The sequence below is a fragment of the Ixodes scapularis genome, unplaced genomic scaffold (assembly GCF_016920785.2).
Source record: "Ixodes scapularis isolate PalLabHiFi unplaced genomic scaffold, ASM1692078v2 PGA_scaffold0__279_contigs__length_252992795, whole genome shotgun sequence".
NCBI lineage: Eukaryota > Metazoa > Arthropoda > Arachnida > Ixodida > Ixodidae > Ixodes > Ixodes scapularis.
The window spans coordinates 52,606,890-52,623,351 of record NW_024609835.1 but is presented as its reverse complement, the minus strand read 5'-3'; the positions used below and the strand labels follow the sequence as shown (position 1 = coordinate 52,623,351).

At 42.6% G+C, this 16,462-nt stretch overlaps 2 protein-coding genes across 2 annotated transcripts; both read right to left on the bottom strand.

The window, feature by feature from the left end:
- Nucleotides 1-1,683: 1,683 nt before the first annotated feature.
- LOC121836736 (acetylcholinesterase-1-like) lies at nucleotides 1,684-3,315 on the bottom strand. The gene has a single exon (XM_042291864.1). The coding sequence runs from the start codon at nucleotides 3,313-3,315 to the stop codon at nucleotides 1,684-1,686; it is 1,632 nt and encodes a 543-aa protein (XP_042147798.1).
- A 5,584-nt stretch (nucleotides 3,316-8,899) lies between these two features.
- Nucleotides 8,900-10,489, bottom strand: LOC121836735 (acetylcholinesterase-1-like). Its single transcript, XM_042291859.1, has one exon. It carries the CDS (start codon nucleotides 10,487-10,489, stop codon nucleotides 8,900-8,902), a length of 1,590 nt encoding a protein of 529 aa, XP_042147793.1.
- Between the last annotated feature and the right edge of the window lie 5,973 nt (nucleotides 10,490-16,462).

Genomic DNA, 16,462 nt, shown 5'->3' with positions numbered 1-16,462 from the left:
TTTTTCCTAGTATTGAACACTATCGAATGGGACTAGCTGTAATATTGGTATCCAAGTAATTTATTGGAGGTTTTTGTCTTAAAATAAAACACCAACAACACCGGCCGGAACTGCCTTGCTCTGAAATAAAAACTATTCTTCTTATTTAGAGTGGTTCAAAACATTTATTGGCACACAATCGAGTTTTGGAGACTAAATAAAGAAAAATAATGGAGTTGCAAGACAAATAATAGTGGACTAAATCTAGCAGCAAGTAAAAATAGAATTGTCTGTAATCCTGACTAACCAGTTTATAAGGTCTGAAATGTTTTGTTTTTTTTTCATATTGAATACATTATTAAGCTAAAAATGGTTGAAATGGAATGAACGGCGCTTGATATTGTGGTATGGCTAAATAGGAGTGACAAGGGACTCGGACGCTGTACAGCATAGAAAAGCTCGAGCGTTAATGTGGGATGGTTCTTGAAACACAACAAAATGAGGACATAGGTGCATTGTTTGATATTCAGCCTACATTATATGACGTGCACATCAACGTCACATAACGCAGATAGCGTAAATTTATGTTGTGTCTAATGACGTAGAAACAGAAATGCATACGAATTTATGTAAGATGCTGGTTTTATGTTCTTATAGGATTTAGGTTTGTTTTAGGCAAATTACGTGAAAAAGCCAGAGATAGAATATTGTGAGGGTGTTAATGTCAGTACTCAAGAAGTACAAACAGAGGCGGTCGCTCCGTTAGAATCTATTTGTCGAAGTACCCCCCCCCCCCCCCCCCCAAATCGAGAATTGCGCGGGGCACCTCATGTCACGTTTCCCGTGGTGTTTCTTCGCCAAAATATTTACATTTCTTCTAAAAAAAAAAAAAAAAAAAAAAAAAAACATAGGAAGGTTGATTCAACATATGTCCATGGAGTCTGTGCTTTACAATTATCGTCTATTCGTTTGGCTCTAATGAAATTTGTGTATTTACATATTTAGGAGAACTTCATGAAACGCTTTTCACATTGGCTTCAATGCACGCCCCCATTATGCAAAATGAAGCAAAACATCCCGTTACCGTCTGCTAAATATTTTCACTTTTTTATATAATTAATTTTGATTTTAAAAGGCTCCGATATCTGCCAGGTCAGGTTGACAAACTTCACTTCAGCGATCAGGGTTTTTTCCTCCAGGCGCTTAAGCTAGTAGAAGCGTCACCAGTAATCAATTTTAATGTCTTGCTAGCACTCATCCAAGATGTAGTAGATCTTGGATTCTTAGTGACGCCCCCGACTAGATCCTACTGCTTAAATATTTTTACAGCCTTATTTTTCTCTAAACTTGTCATGTGACGTAAAATTGTCAAGGCAATATATTGATCCTCAATAATAGAACGTTATGCTGCATTGCCTATATAAACCACAAACATGTCATCCGCTTTAAAGAACTATTTTGTCTAGTTAGAACACTTACGTTAAAAATTTTTAAACAGAGTTGTTTCATCCAGTAATAAAATAATCGAACTTTCAGCGGCATTCAATGCGTTTTTAGAACGTTTTTTTATGAAGTGCATAATATTTCTTTCTTGCTCTCAAATACGGGTATTGTAGACATCTCTACATCATCACGAAATAGTTCAAAGGAACAAAATGCAACTTGATATTATAAATAAATGTAAATGGTAATGCTACCCTCAAATTAACCGAAGCATATTATGCAAAAAAACATAAAGCCTTCCGAAACCCACCCTGTTCTTAAGAAAGATGACATCAGCAGCAGCAGGTCGTTTGTGAAGTTCAACTCTTGCGGTGAAACCTTTGTGCGGGTGGGCACGTCAGCTGATTGTCCCGTCAAAGCAGAGTCTCGATTCTGTGCACCACTGAGAGTGACTAGAGACCCTAGCATAAAGGGCAAGTCATCGGCATGGCCCACTCCAACATCAGTTGGCCAACGGCTGAACGAAGGTCGATGAGCGAACACGTACTTGTAAGCGCCTCTTCCCTGCTTCGATGCCTTCGAAGTCAACAAGTTTGCCGGGCAGTTAAACACCACGTCTCCGATGGCCTCGGCCATGATTGCAAACACAGTTTCGTCATCGTGAACAACGTCGTAGTCCCCGAAATAAGCCTTAATAATTTCTCTTCCAGCCGAGGCAGGTATATCCAGAAGACCCGATAGGACGAGAGTCATCGCGAACCTGTAGTCGCTGTCCTGTACATTGTTCAGTTGAGGCACCACTTGGCGCAGGTAGCGCACAACTAGTGTGCCTTCGTTTGAGGTGTGTCCTGCGAAAATGCTCTTGACGTTTAAGTTTTCCCACGAATCCTCCACTAGTGGGTCGTTTGGCAGAAATGCATCTCCGTGGCCCGGAGGGTAGACTCGGCTAAGTGGAGCTTCCGCGCAAATTGTTTCAACTATCTCACGCGCGTCTATCTTTCTTAGGCAATCTATCATATCGGGCACCTGAGACATCCACTCCCTTGAGAAGTTATAACATCCAAGTGCACTTGAGATCTCTAAAAACCTCGCAACTCGCTTGTGAGACACTGTGAGAATCGTAAAAAGAGGGGTACCACTTTGCAGAATAAGCTTGTCAAACAAGCCTTTACTATGAGGCGAGACGGCATGAAATCCTGCGGACGCAGCTCCAGCGCTGTGTCCCCACAGCGTCACGTGCTCTGAGTCACCTCCGAAGTAGCCTATGTTGGCATGCACCCACTTCAGCGCAAGGGTCTGATCCCAAAGGCCTACATTACCGGGAAGTTCGGGCGTGCCGAGTGACAAAAATCCGAAGAACCCGAGACGATAGTTAAAACTCACGAAAACGGCGTTGCACGTGGCCGCAAAGTTGCTGCCGTCATAGGCAGGGAGGGAGGAGTCTCCCCATTGAAATGCGCCACCATGAATGAAAACCACCACCGGCAACCTCGCCCGGCACTTCGTTAATCCGTTGCAGACACTAGCTGGCCTCCAGATGTTCAGATAGAGGCAGTCCTCGGAAGTATTCGAGTAATTGACACTAGCTGCTTCAGAGAGGCCCACGTAGAGTTGGATGCATGGCGTCGGCTTATTCGTGGCGTTGTACGTTACGTTCCAGGAGGCAGCTGGGATTGGTTTCCTGAAGCGAAGATTTCCCACGGGAGGCTGTGCGAACGGAATACCACTGAAAACATCGACCTCACGCTGGCTCACCGTCCGTCGGTTCCCGGCAACCAATCCAGATGTGGTAAAAACCAATGGCGTCTCAGCTACTGTAACTGACGCGAATCTAAATATGCAAATGCAGGTTAAAACGGTTTTGATCTTGACAGGCTTGGATACGCTCATCATGTCCGCTGTGTAGCGAGCAGGTATTTCTTTCTAAAGTGAACAGCGGTCATAGCGAGCAAAAGAAAACTTCCATAATAGAATAATGGTTGCTGAGATTAGTTCCCTCTTTCAAATTGCCTTCTTTCTCCCCCATTTTAAGTTTTAGCCAACCTGTCCAAACCCGCATAAACAAAAAAACATGGGGAAAGAGGACTGTGACAGTTGCAACACAATGGTCTTCTAAACGTACACAGAGGTAAACAAGCTGCCATTCCTGATAAGAGCACAATTAGAAGCCCGAGGTCAAAACCGGTTTCGTGAGGTTGGCAAGTGGCCGGAGACTAGCGTCGCGTGCACAAAGGTCTGACCTCTTGCCTCGAGGATCTTGACATGAATACCCAAGGTTCTCGGAAATCTACGGTCTGCGTGAAAGCTGAGAATGTTGAAATAGCTTCACCTGAGGGCCATTTTGACTCGTCCGCACCTCCACCCTACTTAATCCGTGAGACGCCGACCCCGGGGGGTCGAGTTTTCAAATAAGCGCAGCAGAATTTTGCTCAATGGTAACTTTGAATACTTAGGGCAGAGGATCTGCAGAAAACATCTCTGGATTTTTTGAAGTTAGCAATCATAAACAAAACAAAAGACGTCACCAATAAATTAACCGTTTTTAACACAGTAAAATATATTGTTCAGCTGTCTTTAAAGTGTAGCTCTGCTAAAAAAATCGGCTCAAACTTAGTTACTGCTATCGCGTTAGCGACACGAAATATAATCCCAGCTAAACTATTACGTCAAAGCGAAGCCGCTTACTAGGTGAAAAGCGATATTAAAGACGCAGCCAGCTTCTCTTTAGCAGGTGGACTGCGGGTTAGCTGTTGATCAAGCAACATTGGGCTATGATGTAGTACTGGTGCTTTAAATTATTCCTCCATGCCTTTCCTTAATTGTGTAAAGTAGTAATTAAAGCTGCTTCTGTTGTTTTCTTTTTTGCGTGGTTTCCGTTCATTTTGAGATATTTGTTTGTATATTAGTGTTCCTATGTATTATTTATGGAATCACGCTGTACTTTTCTGCGCTGCGCCACCGCATGAACGCCCAGAATGCTGGCTATTGCCCCAGAAAGTAGCGTCTCCTGAGCGGAGAATGAACACTCTACACCACGCGACATCCAAGAGCGTCCACCGTAGGCACTGCGCGTTTAAATCAACCTAGCGATAGAGTCAACTACCCCACCGCGCAAACTCTTGTGCCTATAGTAGACAAGTCCGGAAGCACCTACACGCTAAAAAATGTTTGTGCGTCTACTTTCCCGCACAACCATCGGAGAGCCAATCAACGTAACTTACGGAGGCAGCTCAGCGAATGACAAAGCCGAAATATATGTTGAGACCAAAAAACGCCGTCTGAGTTGAGACATTGAGCAATGCAAAACGTCAGGCTTGCATTGCTTAATGTCACAACTCAGACTGCGTTTTTTGGTCTAAACATATGGTTCTGCCTTGTCATTTGCTAAGCTCCCTCCGTAAGTTACGGTGATTAGCTCTCTGAGTGTTGTGCAAAAAAACAGACGAACGGGCTTCTTTTTTTTTTTTTTTTAGAGTGTACGTGCAAACAGCCGGACAGCCAGTGAAACTCACACCGCTCAGTCCTACGATGCTACAGTATTAAAATTCGTTCTATTGATATCATTTATTTTCATTTTCAGTGGTCCGCACCCAAAGTGCTCTTTTCTCCAAGTACGCAGCGCGTGGAATTCGTTTTTTAGCCTCTGACCTTATGAATACGCACCGATTTGACTACATTCACCACACGTTTTTCAGCTGCTAACCTTATGAATACGCACGGATGCTTCCCACATATACGCTCTATATGCCCTTACAAAAATTATCAATGAGTGTCTCCTGAGTTTCTTATGTAATATATAAGAATACAGAGAAACTTTAAAGAAAACTAATTTATAATTTTTGTAAGGGTGTACTTTGCAAAAGACTGCAAGAGAGGCAGCTTACCTCACTTCTTAAAATGAATAGCTTCGCTACCGGTCAGCCATGCCGTATCACGAAGCGCAGCAAAAGCGTGACGTCGTTGTCGCCTTACAGCTGATGATCAGTGTTGTCAACATTCTCCATTTGATAGCTTCGGCCTTGTCGGCCCAAAAATCAAACTTTGAGCCATGATGTTTACTAAACTTCACGCGATATGGAGCAAAACAAATATAAGCAAAGTGTTTGTCCGTTCATTGCGCACTTCGTGCGTTTGTTTACCCCCAAATGCGCCCACGTGCCTTTGTTTCCCCCAGACCTCGATCAATGACGGCGCGCACTTCGCTGCTTCGTGATCGCTCGCTGCCGCTCGCTCCCTGCGCGTTGTCTATAGTTGCCTTTTGATTGGCGTGCCCCTGCTTGCGCTGAGATGCGCCAAGGACGCATTTTGGAACAACTTGCTCAGCGTATACCTTTTGATCCAAGGACACTATGCAACAGAATTTGCAAATGGGCTAGAGCGCTTCGTGCATTTATTCCTACTTCGTTCTCCTCGTTTTTCGTTTTTTTTTTTTTTTTTTTTTTGCGTTTTTACGTTGTAATTAGCGACAATAACTGAGCTCTTTTTTTTTTTTTCTTTTTTTATGGCCGCTGTTGTTTTTTGTTGTCTTTTATGTGTGTGCGCGATTGGTATCGTTTACTCGGAAGCTGATAGTGTCAAGTGAATCGATGCCACTTTTTTTTTTCTACCAAGATTGAACACTTTTTCTTTTTTGATCGCCAATGATTTGTCATGCATGCTTGCTGTGCGCTAGGTTATCGTGCTTTTTTTGTATGTCTGTCTATGCCCACCCCTGCCTTGGCTGCCAACAGGCGGCTGCCAGTATGTCCAAATAATAAAAAATGAAATAAAAAACAGCCGTAATTCCAAATTCTAACATATCGACTGGAGTTGCCCTTCAAGGCCGAAAAGGTCAAGACTCACACCGCAAAAAAAAGAAAAGAAGAAGAATGGTTCACCTTATCTGATAAAACATTTTCATTCTTGCATATACTCGTTTTTGTTTCGTCTTTTTATTTATTTGGTATATTAAGCCCTATTTTTCACCAAGTTATACAACATACGAGGTGGTCACGACTTAATCATCACATTCATTCGACGCCCTCTAACAAAAAATGACAGCGGGTATAAGCCGCAAGGTCGTTCAAACTGCAAACAGTAAAAGTAAAACTCAACAAAAAAGAACTGCATTTTTGTTTTGTTTTTCTTACACTTGCGTAGCAGATGTATTGGTGTGTCAAAATAAACTCTTTTCTTTGATTTGCTTAACCCAGTTATCCGATATTCAATTGGCAGAAAATGTTCATCCATACCAGTGCTCTTCCTTTTAGCCGAACAATGATACTATATGTTCAAAACCAGCGTCACGTCACCGACAGCTATCATTTCATAGTCACTGCCATCTTAAACGACGCTGGTCCTAACAGAATTCTGGCATCTTATCATCTCTCCGTGGCCAATGGGAAGGCGGTAATAGCCAATAAAAACGTTGAAAACAAAACCATGAGCCCGGGCACAAAAAGACACGATCAAACATGTTGAATCTAGTAGTTGTCAGAATTCAGCACGGTCCCACCTAAACAAATGCGTCGCTATATCTAAGGCGAGATTACCAATACAATCCCTGCATTTGTTTCGGGCAAAAAATTAAATGAGCGCCATTCATAGCAATCAGTCTCAACCATTTATCGCGGTTGGCTGAAACAACCCAAGGGGCGTTTTCTTTTTTTTCTCTCTTTTTTTTTTTTTGTTGACATGGTAGGACACCGGTCATATCCGCTCTCATGGGTAGTGCTCAAGAGCTGTGTTCAACTTGGAGCTGTGTGAACATTTCTTCTGCATCTCCTGTACAGTTTTTTTTTTTTCTCCTACATACCGTGCTGTTTGAAGGCTATCAGTTCGTTTTGGAAAACCCTCTTTCTTGTCAATATCAAAATCATCAGCTCAGCTGGCTTGGTATAGTTTTGACCAAAATGTTTTTACTTCTGCTGTTAGCTTTTAATCGCATACCTATATGGATCATCATTTGGCATTAACTGCAGTTCAAAAGCGCACATGCTCGCGTCAATTTAAAACCACCTAAATAAAAAGAGCTGTGCATATTTAATACTTTTTTCATAATGAATCGCATTACATATATTCGTAAACTTTTGTCAATAAAAAGTATGTCGAGAAAAATAACGTTGAACGATATTTCGTCATATTACTTATACTCGCCAATGTTTAAAATAGTTAGTGTAATATAAGCAATCATGAACTTGCAGAAAAAAAAGCTATCGGTGTGGCGTCATTAATAATAATTCACAAGCAGAGTTACCCTTTATCCCAAACTGACGAAAAACAGACTCATCAGCTTCCTTTCGCTTGTTTGTGTGTTGGACCTTTTTCACTGTTGCCTAATTTGTCTGGTTGCAAGAACTGGCGCAACATGGAAATAGTGCATGGCATCTCTGGGTTGTTTGATGCTTGGCAATACAATATCCTAACGAGCCATACTTTTTTTTTTTTAACAAACACCTGCAGAATTTTTTTCAGTATAAACCTAGTGTGTTACCGTTCGGAGCACGTAGAGCGAAAGCTGGCGCAGTCGAATTCATGAATTTCGGGTTCGATTCGCACCCCTGCCCATTCCAATCTGGATGAACATCGTGCTGGCGTGTGATCGGATATCACTACCGCGTAAGGCATGTTAAATACCCCAAGCCAGCAGTGGCACTGCACTTGCTAAAATTGTCATCTACAGCGATGACTCCAGACGCCTATTGGGGCTAACTAATTTCCCATTGTATAAACATTGTCTTTTCAGTTGTTGTTGTTGTCCCTTCAGGTAGCTGTCTCTTCAGGTAAAGTCGCGCGTTTGTTTCAGTAAGTGCAGGTAATTAATTACTAAATAAGTTCTCCAACAGTAAAACATAAATGTGAAAAAAACAAGGTGCACCTAAGTATTCATTTGGAGCATGGTATGTATGTATTCAACACGAACATATATTTCACCTACTTACAAGCAGGGCGTGGCAGTTGGAAATTAATTCAGGCTCTCTCTAGCCGGCATTTATTTACCTGACCACTGACGTTGAGATAGTGTTCTAGTTCACGTTCAGTTCACGGGCGAAATAAATGGGTGGTGGTTTAAGCGAACAAGCCGTGTTAGTGCAGTCAAATCTACGAACACTAAACGCCCTGATTGATTTTACAGATAACCCCGCCCCCTCCAGCCTATACGGAGAGGAAGTTCGCGTGGTCGGTGCGTACCTCCTGCGTTTCCCCCCAAGTGCGCCCACGAGCGTTTGTTTCCCGTTGACCTCGTCCAATGACGGCGCCAGCATGACTGCCTCGTCATCGCGCGTTCTCTAGGCTGCCCTTTGATTGGCGGGCCCTCCTTTACATTTCAATGCGCGACAAACGCATTTTGGAACACTTGCTCGCCGCATAGTTTCTGAGCATCCTTTTCCAGCACCACTAACGCTTGTCCTTCGGGATATTCATTGTGCTCGTTCACCTTGAATTATCTCACACGCAAACCAAATGCTCATCGTGCGCAATGTAAAATTCACTCAATTCAAAAATACAAAATTCGTACGCACCCGTCCTTTACGAAAGTCGACACCATATCCATGAGCTGGTCCATGAAAGCAAGCTCTTCCTGCGTATAACTTACTTCCGGAATATGTCTTCGGACCTCTTCGGGCAGGGCCGCTGAGATTCGACCATTGTGAAAAATAGATTGCAGAGTACCTAGTAGAAATGGCAAATCATCGGCGTGGGTTACACCAAAGTTCTTAGGCCAGGCACTGAATGAAGGTCGATGGGCGAACTCGTACATGTAGACGTCCACTCCCTGCGCCGCAGCTTGAATCGCGATATATTTGTTCGGGCAGTCGAACATTACGTCCCCCATCACTTCACCAATGATGGAATACACGGTGTCGTTGTCATGTTGAACATCGTAATCACTAAAATACTCGCTCACAATATCTCGTGCCGCAGAAACTGGTATGTTCAACATGACCGAGAATACAACGTTCAGAAAAAATCTGTAGTCAAAGTCGTTCAGATTTTGGAGTTGTGGAACCGACTGGGTCAAAAAACGTACCATTAGAGTGCCTTCGTTTGACGTGCGTCCTATTAGCAGTTTCTTAGCACCCAATTCTCGCCAGGCATTTTCAACGAAGGGATCAATCGGTAAGAAATCGTCACCGCTGGTTGGTATATAATACTGGTTCCGAGGATGATCTTCGCTTATAATATTAATAATCTTGCGAGCGTCCACCCTCTGTAAGCAAGCTATTATGCTAGAAACCTCTGTTTTCCAGTTGGTGGATGCATCGTAGCAACCAACGGCTCCAGAAAGTACTAAGAATCTCGACGCTGGATCGTGCGAAGTCATCGAGATCGTCAGGAGGGGGGTCCCGCTCTGCATGATGATCTGCTGAAAGAGTCCCCTGCTCTGAGGAGAGAGGGCGTGGTAGCCAGCCGAAGCAGCACCGGCGCTTTGACCCCACAATGTTAAATGGTTCGGGTCTCCGCCAAAGTAACCGATGTTGGTCCGAACCCACTCGAGCGCCAGACTCTGGTCCCAAAGTCCCATGTTGCCAGGCAGCTCCGGCCTTCCAATCGACAAAAATCCGAAAATACCGACCCGGTAATTGAAGCTTACGAACAGAACCTCCGACGACGCAGCGAAGTTACTTCCGTCGTATAAAAATAGAGAAGAGTCCCCCCACTGGAATGCTCCACCGTGAATGTAGACTACGACCGCCTGTTTCTTACTGCACTTCACAGCCGCAGAGCATAGCTTGGATGATCTCCAGATGTTGAGGTAGAGACAATCTTCCTGAGAGCCGGAGTAATTTAAAGGCGCCACCTCCATGATATCAATGTCCATCTGCACACAAGGCTTGGGTTTACTTGTTGCCTGATACACGCCTTGCCAAGACTTGAAAGGCACTGGTTTTCTGAACCGAAGGTCTCCCAAAGGTGGCACCGCGTAAGGAATTCCGTAGAAGGCGTCCACATCTCCTGCGCGGACTGTCAAACGTTCTCCAACAACTATTCCGGAATCGGTGTGTACCGTCGGTCTTTCTTGGCCGGCGACTGCTCCCGAAGTGACTATGAAGTTAAACATCAGCACAAAGGCACACCAAGGCATGTTATCTGCATGCATGCGGCGAAGAAAAAACAGCGTTGTGATCCTCGTATGCTTTCCGCAGCACGACGCCATAGATTCACCTGACCTTCTAGTCACGCAATATCCGTTTCTTTTTTCGTCTGCTTTATTTGTTTTTATTTATGAGGAAACAATTATTGAGGAGCACTTAGATATCCTCTGGTAAAGCTTCGCATACAAGAAGGGTGAATATAAAATTGATTTGGGAATGGTGAACGCTGTTCCAGAAACCGGTTTATAAGCACAAATTTGCATAAACTAGCAGATTATCTTTCCTCGCCTGAACTTTTTTTATGCGTAAGAACGGTTCCTTGCCAAGACACGATTCTTATTCTAATAACACGCAAACACGCAACTCTAAGCAAAATCCTTCGTATATTCCATGGTCCGTGTACAAATAAAGCATTATCATTCACTCCAGCTGACATATAAATTAGCGACATATAGTAAGCGTATAAGGTATACATTTTATTTGTACCATATTTCTCTGCGTATCACACCCGACGAAGAGCAACATCAACTTCATACTTCTTTTGTACCGTATTCGTCTTAAATACAACTCTTGAGCCAGGTTTGCTTTATGGCGCAACCTACGATGACGAAGACCATATTTTGTCATGAGGTGCCACTTTTTAATTAGTTTCAACAAGGTTGTTAATTTGGTGAAACAAAAAATAAGGGCCGTTAATCTTTATTATCTTGTTACTAATGTGTCTCGCTTGAAAATCCCCGCCCCGTCACCTTGAAACTTTTAGATTTTCGAGACAAAATGAAAATCCTACGAAACTGTCAGAAGCTTAAAAGATCCAAATTCTTGATAAACGAAGACTTTTCGAAAAACGTACAAGAAGTCAGAAAAAAAAAGATGCTAGAGCGAACGAAACCAAACAAAACGTCCGGAGATAAGGTCACTCTACGCTTCGACAAAGTGAAAATAAATGACGAAATGTACGCATGGGATGAAAACAAAAACGACATCACTCCCCTGCCTGGAAGCAGTACCCACAAATGACGGCGTCCGAGGGATGATACTAAAAAGTCTGCAATAAAAATACTAAACGTTAACGCCTGTTGAACAAATTGGAAAAGCTTGAAGCCATAACCATGACCCACGATTCAGATGTTTTGATAGTGATGGAAACCTGGCTTTCGTCGCATATTCAAGATAACGAGCTTGATATACCCAACTACTTAGTAATAAGAAAAGATCGACAGTCACGCGGCGGTGGGATAGCTATCTTGTACAAAACGTGTTTTAAAGCCACGCTGATGCCGGACGTGACAGGCGTTGAATCATTATGGTGTAGACTTTGCTTTAATGATTTTACCCTGTACGTTGGTGCTACTTACAGGCCTCCAAACGAAACTGCTGATTTTTTAACATTCTGTATAAGTACACGCAATCGAACGTACAGCCAAATGATAAAATAAAACTGGCGGGCGATTTCAACCTGCCTGAAATTACTTGGCCCGAACCTCAAGACCCCTTAGCATGCCTTGACGGAACAAATCCTATGTGCGATATTTGCTTTAGTTATGAGTTGACCCAGATTGTGTCAGACTTTACGCGTACACAGGCTTCTTCGCAGAGTGTCCTGGACCTGATATTCGTGAGCGGCTACTTTCTAAAAGAACTAGACGTGAACATCGTTGACGGAATATCTGACCATGACATTGTGGTAGCCTCGCTTAGACTATATACGGTGCCAAAAAATACAAGCAAAGTTATTCAAGTTTTAGACTTAAATCGTGCTAATGATGTAGCCATCCTGGATTGTTTCGATTTTTACTTTGACCCTTTTTATGAACTTTCCCTACGATCAGATAGTTCCACAAATGACCTTTGGAATTCCTTCAAGTCAATAATTTCCCATTGTATGAATATCTATATTCCAACTAAAATCAAAAGAACCGCTAAGCGAAATCCTTGGATAACGCGTGAAATTATTCATACTAAGCGCAAAATTAACAGACTCCGAAAGCAAACAAAGATTACGAAAGGTGCATCGAAGAAAGAACAAATCACGAACTTAACTAAAGAACTCGGGAGCAAAATAAATTGCGCTAAAAAGAAGTTTTACAACGAAACTCTTTATTCCTTCATCAGAACAGCCCCAGATAAATTTTGGAGGTATATAAATCCGCGCGCAAAGGGAATAAACGATACAGAAATCGTCAATAGCCCGGACAAGGCTAACAACTTCAATGATTATTTCCTTTCAGTTTCTATACGCGACAACGGCGTTATGCCACCCTACATGAATAGGCAATTACAAGATACCGGGGGCAACATAACAATATCTGAGGCCGGCATACTCTCTCTTCTTAATCTTGACCCTAAATAATTGCAGGGCCAGATAATATTACAAACGCATTTCTGATAAGGTACGCAGAATGGGTATCAAAATACTTATCACTAATATATAGGAAATCGCTGCAAGAATAAAAAATTCCACCCGACTGGAAGCAAGCTAAAGTTATCCCAATTCATAAATCGGGCATCAGAGAGAGCATTTCAAACTATAGGCCCATTTCACTTACATCAACATGTTGCAAATTATTGGAACATGTTATCCTAAAGCATATCACTGGTTTCGTCGAAGAAAACAACGTTTTAGGTGTATGCCAGCACGGTTTTCGATCCGGATTGTCAACCATCACCCAGTTAATTGAAAGCGTGCATGACTTTTCCTCGGTTATAAACCGAAGAAGCCAAGTGGATGTCATCTTTCTAGACTTGTCAAAAGCGTTTGACAGAGTCTCCCACAACAAACTAATTTTCAAGTTAACGAAAATCCTAGGCGACGGACAAGTTGTAAATTGGATTAAAGACTACCTCTCTGGACGATCTCAAATCGTGAAAATTGACGTAAATAGCTCAGCTAATAAGGCCGTGTGTTCAGGAGTACCTCAAGGTTCAGTACTCTCCCCCCTTCTCTTCCTGCTCTATATTCATGATATAACTGATAACATCGACATCAACGTTAGACTCTTTGCTGACGATTGCATAATATATTCTGAAATAACAAATTCTTCGGACCACTTAAAAATACAAAGCGCGCTAGACAAGATCTCAGACTGGTGTAAAGAATGGCAGATGCTTATTAATAAAGACAAAACAGTAGCCATGTCCATAAGTAGGAAAAAAAACATATTTAATCAATCTTATAAGATCAATGGAAACAGTATACAAAACGTTCATGAGTTCAAGTACTTAGGTGTCCTGTTCACAAGTGATCTTGAATGGGGCATGCACATAGACGCAGTGACCAAAAAAGCGCTAACGAAATTATGGTGCATAAGAAGGCGATTAAAATACGCTTCCCGCGATACCAAACTGTTAGCCTACACGACACTTATTCGGCCTGTGCTTGAATATGCCAGCCCTGTTTGGTTCCCCTTCACAAGAACTAACATACAAAAATTGGACAAAGTGCAGAGGCTCGCTGTAAGGTTTATTACTAATAAGTTTGGCACGCGAGATTCACCATCTGAGCTGTGTAGAGTGCTCGGCGTGCAGCCATTAGAAATAAGAGCTAGGCTCACGAGATTAAAATTAATTTACCAAATAGCCAATAACTTGACTAAAATAGAAAAATCTAAATACCTTATTCCCCACGATGGAAGAGAAACCCGTTCAAACCATGGGAAATTATTCAGGGAGTTCCAACCTAAAAATAATTACTTTGAATTTTCATTTTTTCCGCTAGCAGTCCAGGAATGGAACAGTTTGCCCCGACACGTTTTTCACGCTAGCTCCCTGAAACAGTTCATGGATGATGTCGAAGCGCTCATGATGTGAACATACCATGTCTGATCCACTCCGTTTGTTTCATATACTTTCTATCCTCTGTATAACTGTTTTTTCTGCACTATGGTTATGCATCTGTGTTTTTGTACCACCCTACAAAAATCCTCCAATGAGGATTAGTAGTATCGATAAATAAATAAATAAAAATCAGTGTGTCGAACCGAAAAAAATACGGGTTCGGTTACGGTTCAGGTTCAGGTAAATTTATTTTGTTCCGGTTCAGTTCCGATTCGATTAATTCGATCCGCGAACCGGTTCGCGAACCGGTTTGGGGCGCTGAACCGGTTCGCGAACCGGTTCGGAAATTATAAATGACAAATTGCAACATCAATATAAATTACAAATAAAACATCTGAAATCAGCACATACGAAACGGGATACATCGTAGTGTAAGGCTCAGGGATTTCTACCAGGAATGGTTTTTTTATGTGCACTCAAAGGTTACCTCACCGACGTTTGCGCATTCGGACTTCATCTAATTAGGTCCGACGCAGTAGCTGTAAAATCCGCGACCTCCTTACAAACCCACTTACAAGTAGAACTCGCTAACTATCCCGCCACCTCGGCGTGTAAGCAATTGAAGGAACAGTGGGGAGAAAATACAGCTTTCTTTATTTGAACTAGCCTTCGGTAACCCAAACTAGACCCTTAAATAAGTTTTCATTAAACAAGATACGGAATATGAAAAACACTTCACCGAACGCAACGCCAGAAGGACGTAATAGGATAAATATTAAAATAGAGGAGTTCGCTGTCTCACAAATATGTTAGCTTCTAAGTGCGTATACGAAACCGGATGCATTATTATCAAACTCCACAGCCTTTTCTTTTCTCATTCCGATGGAAGCAAGCTTCAAGAACTCGTGCGTTCTAGAAACGTGTTATGAAATGAGCACACAGCAGCATTTAGGATTTACGAGATTGTACGAAAATGAAATCCCGTGACGCGATTTTCTTTTTTTTTTTTTTTTGCACAGCCTTCTAATTTTTTTTTTTCCGTGCAAGCCGCGACCAGCGCAATACTGGTTCCTATGTCAAGATTCATGGATGCAGCGTTTGTCAAGATTCATGGATGCAGCGTTTATATTCCTAAGACTGAGTGGAGAAGAAAAATATGTAAGCGAGGTGTGTGTCAGTTGACGGCACTTAAAAAACAAATGGCATTGATAGAACATTCATTGTCAACAGCGCGTGGCGGAACCGTTTTGACATGAGCCGGTAATCGTTATTTTTTTTCCGGTTCAGTTCCGGTTCGGGTTCATCGTGATAACAATATAACGGTTAGGGTTCGGGTTCAGTTCCGGAAAAAATACCGGTTCGGTTCCGGTTTTCGGTTCGGTTCGGTTCCGGTTCGACACCGTAATAAAAATACAGTCAAAAACGTTTTTCTGACGACTGCGATTTGTCAGAAAAATCCTCACAAGTTTTGGGTCTAAGTTTTACGAAATGCTTAAAGTGCAGAATCGTAGAACTGCATGACAACGTCCTCAGGAAAAGTCAGAACTTTACAAAGCTTTAAAAATAAGAAAGTACATTTATAGGCTTTTGAAAACGTCTTACTTATCTCCATAGCTCAGCTAATGACTTGCGCAAGCGCAGGCTCATTACACCCACATAAATGTTCAGGTTGCCTTATGTCATTACACCACCACACACACACACACACATATATATATATATATATGTGTGTGTGTGGGAGGGGGTGTTTGTTTTAAGCTTAACATTTTTTTTAAACCATGAAAGCTAGATTAATGCGGTCGGCGCATTAATCTAGCTAAATTAATCAGCATTTTACGGCATTCTGTAAAAACGCTCCATTTGGATGCGTTTCTAGATTTCGGTTTCTTATCGGAGCGCATCTACGCGCCCGCGATCCTGCTCCCCGGTGGTCCCGGCGCGAAGCCACCTCTTCGCCTCCCTCGTAGAATGGAGGGAAGTACGGCGCACGTCTGTTGCGCGTCTCAGCCACTGGGGAGCAGGACCGCGGGCGCGGTTATGCGCTCCGATAAGAAACCGATATCTAGAAACGCGTCCAAATGGAACGCTTTTACAGAACGCCGTAAAATGCTTCCCCGGCGTTATAGCTTTCCAGTAACAGATGATTTAGTGGTTTTCGCTGATTCTCTACAAGTTTCTAATTGAAA

Excerpts from the sequence above, each read along its gene's own strand:
- LOC121836735 (XM_042291859.1), bottom strand. The coding sequence starts at position 10,489 with ATGCCTTGGTGTGCCTTTGTGCTGATGTTTAACTTCATAGTCACTTCG.
- LOC121836736 (XM_042291864.1), bottom strand. The coding sequence starts at position 3,315 with ATGATGAGCGTATCCAAGCCTGTCAAGATCAAAACCGTTTTAACCTGC.